The following is a 12,052-nucleotide window of genomic DNA, read 5'->3' on the forward strand; positions in this document are numbered from 1 at the left end:
AATAAACTAGTATTGTGGTCACTGTCCCAGTCCAAATAAACTGGTATTGTGGTACATTGTCCCAGTCCAAATAAACTGGTATTGTGGTCATTGTCCCTGTCCAAATAAACTGGTATTGTGGTACATTGCCCCTGTCCAAATAAACTGGTATTGTGGTCATTGTCCCTGTCCAAATAAACTGGTATTGTGGTCATTTTCCCAGTCCAAATAAACTGGTATTGTGGTACATTGTCCCTTTCCAAATAAACTGGTATTGTGGTACATTGTCCCAGTCCAAATAAACTGGTATTGTGGTCATTGTCCCAGTCCAAATAAACTGGTATTGTGGTACATTGTCCCTTTCCAAATAAACTGGTATTGTGGTCATTGTCCCTGTCCAAATAAACTGGTATTGTGGTACATTGTCCCTGTCCAAATAAACAGGTATTGTGGTACATTGTCCCTGTCCAAATATACTGGTATTGTGGTCATTGTCCCAGTCCAAATAAACTGTTATTGTGTTACATTGTCCCAGTCCAAATAAACTGGTATTGAGGTACATTGTCCCTGTCCAAATATACTGGTATTGTGGTCATTGTCCCAGTCCAAATAAACTGTTATTGTGTTACATTGTCCCAGTCCAAATACAATGGTATTGTGGTCATTGTCCCAGTCCAAATAAACTGGTATTGTGGTACATTGTCCCTGTCCAAATAAACTGGTATTGTGGTCATTGTCCCTGTCTAAATAAACTGGTATTGTGGTCATTGTCCCAGTCCAAATAAACTGGTATTGGGGTACATTGTCCCTTTCCAAATAAACTGGTATGGTGGTACACTGTCCCTGTCCAAATAAACTGGTATTGTGGTACATTGTCCCAGTCCAAATAAACTGGTATTGTGGTACATTGTCCCTTTCCAAATAAAATGGTATTGTGGTACATTGTCCCTGTCCAAATAAACTGGTATTGTGGTAATAGACCCAGTCCAAATAAACTGGTATTGTGGTCACTGTCCCAGTCCAAATAAACTGGTATTGTGGTCATTGTCCCAGTCCAAATAAACTGGTATTGTGGTACATTGTCCCTTTCCAAATAAACTGGTATTGTTGTACATTGTCCCTTTCCAAATAAACTGGTATTGTGGTCATTGTCCCTGTCCAAATAAACTGGTATTGTGGTACATTGTCCCTGTCCAAATAAACAGGTATTGTGGTACATTGTCCCTGTCCAAATATACTGGTATTGTGGTCATTGTCCCAGTCCAAATAAACTGTTATTGTGTTACATTGTCCCAGTCCAAATAAACTGGTATTGAGGTACATTGTCCCTGTCCAAATATACTGGTATTGTGGTCATTGTCCCAGTCCAAATAAACTGTTATTGTGTTACATTGTCCCAGTCCAAATACACTGGTATTGTGGTCATTGTCCCAGTCCAAATAAACTGGTATTGTGGTACATTGTCCCTGTCCAAATAAACTGGTATTGTGGTCATTGTCCCTGTCTAAATAAACTGGTATTGTGGTCATTGTCCCAGTCCAAATAAACTGGTATTGGGGTACATTGTCCCTTTCCAAATAAACTGGTATGGTGGTACACTGTCCCTGTCCAAATAAACTGGTATTGTGGTACATTGTCCCAGTCCAAATAAACTGGTATTGTGGTCATTGTCCCTGTCCAAATAAACTGGTATTGTGGTCATTTTCCCAGTCCAAATAAACTGGTATTGTGGTACATTGTCCCTTTCCAAATAAACTGGTATTGTGGTACATTGTCCCAGTCCAAATAAACTGGTATTGTGGTCATTGTCCCAGTCCAAATAAACTGGTATTGTGGTACATTGTCCCTTTCCAAATAAACTGGTATTGTGGTCATTGTCCCTGTCCAAATAAACTGGTATTGTGGTACATTGTCCCTGTCCAAATAAACAGGTATTGTGGTACATTGTCCCTGTCCAAATATACTGGTATTGTGGTCATTGTCCCAGTCCAAATAAACTGTTATTGTGTTACATTGTCCCAGTCCAAATAAACTGGTATTGAGGTACATTGTCCCTGTCCAAATATATTGGTATTGTGGTCATTGTCCCAGTCCAAATAAACTGTTATTGTGTTACATTGTCCCAGTCCAAATACACTGGTATTGTGGTCATTGTCCCAGTCCAAATAAACTGGTATTGTGGTACATTGTCCCTGTCCAAATAAACTGGTATTGTGGTCATTGTCCCTGTCTAAATAAACTGGTATTGTGGTCATTGTCCCAGTCCAAATAAACTGGTATTGGGGTACATTGTCCCTTTCCAAATAAACTGGTATGGTGGTACACTGTCCCTGTCCAAATAAACTGGTATTGTGGTACATTGTCCCAGTCCAAATAAACTGGTATTGTGGTACATTGTCCCTTTCCAAATAAAATGGTATTGTGGTACATTGTCCCTGTCCAAATAAACTGGTATTGTGGTCATAGACCCAGTCCAAATAAACTGGTATTGTGGTCACTGTCCCAGTCCAAATAAACTGGTATTGTGGTCATTGTCCCAGTCCAAATAAACTGGTATTGTGGTACATTGTCCCTTTCCAAATAAACTGGTATTGTTGTACATTGTCCCTTTCCAAATAAACTGGTATTGTGGTCATTGTCCCTGTCCAAATAAACTGGTATTGTGGTACATTGTCCCTGTCCAAATAAACAGGTATTGTGGTACATTGTCCCTGTCCAAATATACTGGTATTGTGGTCATTGTCCCAGTCCAAATAAACTGTTATTGTGTTACATTGTCCCAGTCCAAATAAACTGGTATTGAGGTACATTGTCCCTGTCCAAATATACTGGTATTGTGGTCATTGTCCCAGTCCAAATAAACTGTTATTGTGTTACATTGTCCCAGTCCAAATACACTGGTATTGTGGTCATTGTCCCAGTCCAAATAAACTGGTATTGTGGTACATTGTCCCTATACAAATAAACTGGTATTGTGGTCATTGTCCCTGTCTAAATAAACTGGTATTGTGGTCATTGTCCCAGTCCAAATAAACTGGTATTGGGGTACATTGTCCCTTTCCAAATAAACTGGTATGGTGGAACACTGTCCCTGTCCAAATAAACTGGTATTGTGGTACATTGTCCCTGTCCAAATAAACTGGTATTGTGGTCATTGTCCCTTTCCAAATAAACTGGTATTGTGGTCACATGTCCCAGTCCAAATAAACTGGTATTGTGGTACATTGTCCCAGTCCAAATAAACTGGTATTGTGGTCACTGTCCCAGTCCAAATAAACTGGTATTGTGGTCATTGTCCCTGCCTAAATAAACTGGTATTGTGGTCATTGTCCCAGTCCAAATAAACTGGTATTGGGGTACATTGTCCCTGTCCAAATAAACTGGTATTGTGGTCATTGTCCCAGTCCAAATAAACTAGTATTGTGGTCACTGTCCCAGTCCAAATAAACTGGTATTGTGGTACATTGTCCCAGTCCAAATAAACTGGTATTGTGGTCATTGCCCCAGTCCAAATAAACTGGTATTGTGGTACATTGCCCCTGTCCAAATAAACTGGTATTGTGGTCATTGTCCCTGTCCAAATAAACTGGTATTGTGGTCATTTTCCCAGTCCAAATAAACTGGTATTGTGGTACATTGTCCCTGTCCAAATAAACTGGTATTGTGGTACATTGTCCCAGTCCAAATAAACTGGTATTGTGGTCATTGTCCCAGTCCAAATAAACTGGTATTGTGGTACATTGTCCCTTTCCAAATAAACTGGTATTGTGGTCATTGTCCCTGTCCAAATAAACTGGTATTGTGGTACATTGTCCCTGTCCAAATAAACAGGTATTGTGGTACATTGTCCCTGTCCAAATATACTGGTATTGTGGTCATTGTCCCAGTCCAAATAAACTGTTATTGTGTTACATTGTCCCAGTCCAAATAAACTGGTATTGAGGTACATTGTCCCTGTCCAAATATACTGGTATTGTGGTCATTGTCCCAGTCCAAATAAACTGTTATTGTGTTACATTGTCCCAGTCCAAATACAATGGTATTGTGGTCATTGTCCCAGTCCAAATAAACTGGTATTGTGGTACATTGTCCCTGTCCAAATAAACTGGTATTGTGGTCATTGTCCCTGTCTAAATAAACTGGTATTGTGGTCATTGTCCCAGTCCAAATAAACTGGTATTGGGGTACATTGTCCCTTTCCAAATAAACTGGTATGGTGGTACACTGTCCCTGTCCAAATAAACTGGTATTGTGGTACATTGTCCCAGTCCAAATAAACTGGTATTGTGGTACATTGTCCCTTTCCAAATAAAATGGTATTGTGGTACATTGTCCCTGTCCAAATAAACTGGTATTGTGGTAATAGACCCAGTCCAAATAAACTGGTATTGTGGTCACTGTCCCAGTCCAAATAAACTGGTATTGTGGTCATTGTCCCAGTCCAAATAAACTGGTATTGTGGTACATTGTCCCTTTCCAAATAAACTGGTATTGTTGTACATTGTCCCTTTCCAAATAAACTGGTATTGTGGTCATTGTCCCTGTCCAAATAAACTGGTATTGTGGTACATTGTCCCTGTCCAAATAAACAGGTATTGTGGTACATTGTCCCTGTCCAAATATACTGGTATTGTGGTCATTGTCCCAGTCCAAATAAACTGTTATTGTGTTACATTGTCCCAGTCCAAATAAACTGGTATTGAGGTACATTGTCCCTGTCCAAATATACTGGTATTGTGGTCATTGTCCCAGTCCAAATAAACTGTTATTGTGTTACATTGTCCCAGTCCAAATACACTGGTATTGTGGTCATTGTCCCAGTCCAAATAAACTGGTATTGTGGTACATTGTCCCTGTCCAAATAAACTGGTATTGTGGTCATTGTCCCTGTCTAAATAAACTGGTATTGTGGTCATTGTCCCAGTCCAAATAAACTGGTATTGGGGTACATTGTCCCTTTCCAAATAAACTGGTATGGTGGTACACTGTCCCTGTCCAAATAAACTGGTATTGTGGTACATTGTCCCAGTCCAAATAAACTGGTATTGTGGTCATTGTCCCTGTCCAAATAAACTGGTATTGTGGTCATTTTCCCAGTCCAAATAAACTGGTATTGTGGTACATTGTCCCTTTCCAAATAAACTGGTATTGTGGTACATTGTCCCAGTCCAAATAAACTGGTATTGTGGTCATTGTCCCAGTCCAAATAAACTGGTATTGTGGTACATTGTCCCTTTCCAAATAAACTGGTATTGTGGTCATTGTCCCTGTCCAAATAAACTGGTATTGTGGTACATTGTCCCTGTCCAAATAAACAGGTATTGTGGTACATTGTCCCTGTCCAAATATACTGGTATTGTGGTCATTGTCCCAGTCCAAATAAACTGTTATTGTGTTACATTGTCCCAGTCCAAATAAACTGGTATTGAGGTACATTGTCCCTGTCCAAATATATTGGTATTGTGGTCATTGTCCCAGTCCAAATAAACTGTTATTGTGTTACATTGTCCCAGTCCAAATACACTGGTATTGTGGTCATTGTCCCAGTCCAAATAAACTGGTATTGTGGTACATTGTCCCTGTCCAAATAAACTGGTATTGTGGTCATTGTCCCTGTCTAAATAAACTGGTATTGTGGTCATTGTCCCAGTCCAAATAAACTGGTATTGGGGTACATTGTCCCTTTCCAAATAAACTGGTATGGTGGTACACTGTCCCTGTCCAAATAAACTGGTATTGTGGTACATTGTCCCAGTCCAAATAAACTGGTATTGTGGTACATTGTCCCTTTCCAAATAAAATGGTATTGTGGTACATTGTCCCTGTCCAAATAAACTGGTATTGTGGTCATAGACCCAGTCCAAATAAACTGGTATTGTGGTCACTGTCCCAGTCCAAATAAACTGGTATTGTGGTCATTGTCCCAGTCCAAATAAACTGGTATTGTGGTACATTGTCCCTTTCCAAATAAACTGGTATTGTTGTACATTGTCCCTTTCCAAATAAACTGGTATTGTGGTCATTGTCCCTGTCCAAATAAACTGGTATTGTGGTACATTGTCCCTGTCCAAATAAACAGGTATTGTGGTACATTGTCCCTGTCCAAATATACTGGTATTGTGGTCATTGTCCCAGTCCAAATAAACTGTTATTGTGTTACATTGTCCCAGTCCAAATAAACTGGTATTGAGGTACATTGTCCCTGTCCAAATATACTGGTATTGTGGTCATTGTCCCAGTCCAAATAAACTGTTATTGTGTTACATTGTCCCAGTCCAAATACACTGGTATTGTGGTCATTGTCCCAGTCCAAATAAACTGGTATTGTGGTACATTGTCCCTATACAAATAAACTGGTATTGTGGTCATTGTCCCTGTCTAAATAAACTGGTATTGTGGTCATTGTCCCAGTCCAAATAAACTGGTATTGGGGTACATTGTCCCTTTCCAAATAAACTGGTATGGTGGTACACTGTCCCTGTCCAAATAAACTGGTATTGTGGTACATTGTCCCAGTCCAAATAAACTGGTATTGTGGTACATTGTCCCTTTCCAAATAAAATGGTATTGTGGTACATTGTCCCTGTCCAAATAAACTGGTATTGTGGTCACTGTCCCAGTCCAAATAAACTGGTATTGTGGTCATTGTCCCAGTCCAAATAAACTGGTATTGTGTTACATTGTCCCTTTCCAAATAAACTGGTATTGTTGTGCATTGTCCCTGTCCAAATAAAAAGGTATTGTGGTCATAGACCCAGTCCAAATAAACTGGTATTGTGGTCACTGTCCCAGTCTAAATAAACTGGTATTGTGGTCATTGTCCCAGTCCAAATAAACTGGTATTGTGGTACATTGTCCCTTTCCAAATAAACTGGTATTGTGGTACATTGTCCCAGTCCAAATAAACTGGTATTGTGGTACATTGTCCCTGTCCAAATATACTAGTATTGTGGTCATTGTCCCTGTCCAAATAAACTGGTATTGTGGTCATTGTCCCAGTCAAAATAAACTGGTATTGTGGTCATTGTCCCTTTCCAAATAAACTGGTATTGTGGTCATTGTCCCTGTCCAAATAAACTGGTATTGTGGTACATCGTCCCTGTCCAAATAAAATGGTATTGTTGTACATTGTCCCTGTCGAAATAAACTGGTATTGTGGTCATAGACCCAGTCCAAATAAACTGGTATTGTGGTCACTGTCCCAGTCTAAATAAACTGGTATTGTGGTCATTGTCCCAGTCCAAATAAACTGGTATTGTGGTACATTGTCCCTGACCAAATATACTGGTATTGTGGTCATTGTCCCAGTCCAAATAAACTGTTATTGTGTTACATTGTCCCTGTCCAAATAAACTGGTATTGTGGTCATTGTCCCAGTCCAAATAAACTGGTATTGTGGTACATTGTCCCTGTCCAAATAAAATGGTATTGTGGTACATTGTCCCTGTCCAAATAAACTGGTATTGTGGTCATTGTCTCAGTCCAAATAAACTGGTATTGTGGTACATTGTCCCTGTCCAAATAAACTGGTATTGTGGTCATTGTCTTAGTCCAAATAAACTGGTATTGTGGTCATTGTCCCTGTCCAAATAAACTGGTATTGTGGTACATTGTCCCTGTCCAAATAAACAGGTATTGTGGTACATTGTCCCTGTCCAAATATACTGGTATTGTGGTCATTGTCCCAGTCCAAATAAACTGTTATTGTGTTACATTGTCCCAGTCCAAATAAACTGGTATTGAGGTACATTGCCCCTGTCCAAATATACTGGTATTGTGGTCATTGTCCCAGTCCAAATAAACTGTTATTGTGTTACATTGTCCCAGTCCAAATACACTGGTATTGTGGTCATTGTCCCAGTCCAAATAAACTGCTATTGTGGTACATTGTCCCTGTCCAAATAAACTGGTATTGTGGTCATTGTCCCTGTCTAAATAAACTGGTATTGTGGTCATTGTCCCAGTCCAAATAAACTGGTATTGGGGTACATTGTCCCTTTCCAAATAAACTGGTATGGTGGTACACTGTCCCTGTCCAAATAAACTGGTATTGTGGTACATTGTCCCAGTCCAAATAAACTGGTATTGTGGTACATTGTCCCTTTCCAAATAAAATGGTATTGTGGTACATTGTCCCTGTCCAAATAAACTGGTATTGTGGTCATAGACCCAGTCCAAATAAACTGGTATTGTGGTCACTGTCCCAGTCCAAATAAACTGGTATTGTGGTCATTGTCCCAGTCCAAATAAACTGGTATTGTGGTCATTGTCCCAGTCCAAATAAACTGTTATTGTGTTACATTGTCCCTGTCCAAATAAACTGGTATTGTGGTCATTGTCCCAGTCCAAATAAACTGGTATTGTGGTACATTGTCCCTGTCCAAATAAACTGGTATTGTGGTACATTGTCCCTGTCCAAATAAACTGGTATTGTGGTCATTGTCTCAGTCCAAATAAACTGGTATTGTGGTACATTGTCCCTGTCCAAATAAACTGGTATTGTGGTCATTGTCTCAGTCCAAATAAACTGGTATTGTGGTTCATTGTCCCAGTCCAAATAAAGTGGTATTGTGGTCATTGTCCCAGTCCAAATAAACTGGTATTGTGGTATATTGTCCCTGACCAAATATACTGGTATTGTGGTCATTGTCCCAGTCCAAATAAACTGTTATTGTGTTACATTGTCCCTGTCCAAATAAACTGGTATTGTGGTCATTGTCCCAGTCCAAATAAACTGGTATTGTGGTACATTGTCCCAGTCCAAATAAACTGGTATTGTGGTCATTGTCCCAGTCCAAATAAACTGGTATTGTGGTACATTGTCCCTGTCCAAATAAACTGGTATTGTGGTCATTGTCCCTGCCTAAATAAACTGGTATTGTGGTCATTGTCCCAGTCCAAATAAACTGGTATTGGGGTACATTGTCCCTGTCCAAATAAACTGGTATTGTGGTCATTGTCCCAGTCCAAATAAACTAGTATTGTGGTCACTGTCCCAGTCCAAATAAACTGGTATTGTGGTACATTGTCCCAGTCCAAATAAACTGGTATTGTGGTCATTGTCCCAGTCCAAATAAACTGGTATTGTGGTACATTTCCCCTGTCCAAATAAACTGGTATTGTGGTACATTGTCCCTGTCCAAATAAACTGGTATTGTGGTCATTGTACCTGTCCAAATAAACTGGTATTGTGGTACATTGTCCCTGTCAAAATAAACTGGTATTGTGGTACATTGGCCCTGTCCAAATAAACTGGTATTGTGGTACATTGTCCCTGTCCAAATAAACTGGTATTGTTGTACAGTGTCCCAGTCCAAATAAACTGGTATTGTGGAACATTGTCCCTTTCCAAATAAACTGGTATTGTGGTACATTGTCCCTTTCCAAATAAACTGGTATTGGGGTACATTGTCCTCATCCAAATAAACTGGTATTGTGGTACATTGTCCCAGTCCAAATAAACTGGTATTGTGGTCATTGTCCCTGTCCAAATAAACTGGTATTGTGGTCATTGTCCCAGTCCAAATAAACTGGTATTGGGGTACATTGTTCCTTTCCAAATAAACTGGTATTGTGGTACATTGTCCCTGTCCAAATAAACTGGTATTGTGGTCATTGTCCCAGTCCAAATAAACTGGTATTGTGGTACATTGTCCCTTTCCAAATAAACTGGTATGGTGATACATTGTCCCTGTCCAAATAAACTGGTATTGTGGTACATTGTCCCTGTCCAAATAAACTGGTATTGTGGTCATTGTCCCAGTCCAAATAAACTGGTATTGTGGTCACAGTCCCAGTCCAAATAAACTGCTATTGTGGTACATTGTCCCAGTCCAAATAAACTGGTATTGTGGTCATTGTCCCAGTCCAAATAAACTGGTATTGTGGTCATTGTCCCTGCCTAAATAAACTGGTATTGTGGTCATTGTCCCAGTCCAAATAAACTGGTATTAGGGTACATTGTCCCTGTCCAAATAAACTGGTATTGTGGTCATTGTCCCAGTCCAAATAAACTAGTATTGTGGTCACTGTCCCAGTCCAAATAAACTGGTATTGTGGTACATTGTCCCAGTCCAAATAAACTGGTATTGTGGTCATTGTCCCTGTCCAAATAAACTGGTATTGTGGTACATTGCCCCTATCCAAATAAACTGGTATTGTGGTCATTGTCCCTGTCCAAATAAACTGGTATTGTGGTCATTTTCCCAGTCCAAATAAACTGGTATTGTGGTACATTGCCCCTATCCAAATAAACTGGTATTGTGGTCATTGTCCCTGTCCAAATAAACTGGTATTGTGGTCATTTTCCCAGTCCAAATAAACTGGTATTGTGGTACATTGTCCCTGTCCAAATAAACTGGTATTGTGGTCATTGTCCCTGTCTAAATAAACTGGTATTGTGGTCATTGTCCCAGTCCAAATAAACTGGTATCGGGGTACATTGTCCCTTTCCAAATAAACTGGTATGGTGGTACACTGTCCCTGTCCAAATAAACTGGTATTGTGGTACATTGTCCCAGTCCAAATAAACTGGTATTGTGGTACATTGTCCCTTTCCAAATAAAATGGTATTGTGGTACATTGTCCCTGTCCAAATAAACTGGTATTGTGGTCATAGACCCAGTCCAAATAAACTGGTATTGTGGTCACTGTCCCATTCCAAATAAACTGGTATTGTGGTCATTGTCCCAGTCCAAATAAACTGGTATTGTGGTACATTGTCCCTTTCCAAATAAACTGGTATTGTTGTACATTGTCCCTGTCCAAATAAACTGGTATTGTGGTCATAGACCCAGTCCAAATAAACTGGTATTGTGGTCACTGTCCCAGTCTAAATAAACTGGTATTGTGGTCATTGTCCCAGTCCAAATAAACTGGTATTGTGGTACATTGTCCCTGACCAAATATACTGGTATTGTGGTCATTGTCCCAGTCCAAATAAACTGTTATTGTGTTACATTGTCCCTGTCCAAATAAACTGGTATTGTGGTCATTGTCCCTGTCCAAATAAACTGGTATTGTGGTACATTGTCCCTGTCCAAATAAACTGGTATTGTGGTACATTGTCCCTGTCCAAATAAACTGGTATTGTGGTCATTGTCTCAGTCCAAATAAACTGGTATTGTGGTACATTGTCCCTGTCCAAATAAACTGGTATTGTGGTCATTGTCCCTGTCCAAATAAACTGGTATTGTGGTCATTGTCTCAGTCCAAATAAACTGGTATTGTGGTCATTGTCCCAGTCCAAATAAACTGGTATTGTGGTACATTGTCCCTGTCCAAATAAACTGGTATTGTGGTCATTGTCTCAGTCCAAATAAACTGGTATTGTGGTACATTGTCCGTGTCCAAATAAACTGGTATTGTGGTCATTGTCCCTGTCCAAATAAACTGGTATTGTGGTCATTGTCTCAGTCCAAATAAAGTGGTATTGTGGTACATTGTCCCAGTCCAAATAAAGTGGATACATCACATGAATAAATAAATATACATAGGGCCTCCATAGAGTTGAAGAGGACTTCAGACATATAGTTTACATTATACACACAGATTCTCTCACTCTCCATTTCTCTCTCTTTCTGTTTCTCTCTTTCTCTCTCTGTTTCTCTCTGTTTCTCTTTCTCTCCCAATGTCTCTCTCTGTTTCTCTCTCTCTCCCAATGTCTTTCTCTCTGTGTCTCTCTCTCTGTTTCTTTCTCTCCCTCTCTCAATCTCTCTCTCTCTCAATCTCTCTAAATGCCTCTCTCAATCTCTCTAAATGTCTTTCTCAATCTCTCTAAATGTCTCTATCTCATACATGTACTAGACACACACACCCCTCTCTCACTTGTAAGTGGTGGTGACTCTGTTCTGCCTGTAGTCGTCCCATGAAGCATACTCATACAGAACTTCCGTCCTATAGGGTGTCCAGGGCATGACATACAGCCTATCAGCAGCCTGCAACGGGTCCTTACACCACGCCCCAGACTGATGCTCCGCCTCCAATAAGGAAGTAGCCGGTTGAACGCTCAGGAGAGAACCAGGACACACAAAGACTGGAGAGGAAGAGAGGGAGGGAGTGGGGGAGGGATGGG

General features: G+C 40.1%; 1 protein-coding gene across 5 annotated transcripts in view; it reads right to left on the bottom strand.

Moving 5' to 3' along the window:
- The window catches only part of LOC106593267 (adhesion G protein-coupled receptor L1), a 65,288-nt gene that overhangs the window by 22,093 nt on the left and 31,143 nt on the right, over positions 1-12,052 (bottom strand). For all 5 annotated transcript variants that reach the window (XM_045709907.1, XM_045709905.1, XM_045709906.1 and 2 more), the window contains one exon: positions 11,806-12,013. In XM_045709907.1, coding sequence (XP_045565863.1) covers positions 11,806-12,013 — 208 coding nt within the window. The remainder of the gene's footprint in view (positions 1-11,805; positions 12,014-12,052) is intronic.

This window comes from Salmo salar, chromosome ssa02, assembly GCF_905237065.1.
Source record: "Salmo salar chromosome ssa02, Ssal_v3.1, whole genome shotgun sequence".
Classification (NCBI taxonomy): Eukaryota; Metazoa; Chordata; class Actinopteri; order Salmoniformes; family Salmonidae; genus Salmo; species Salmo salar.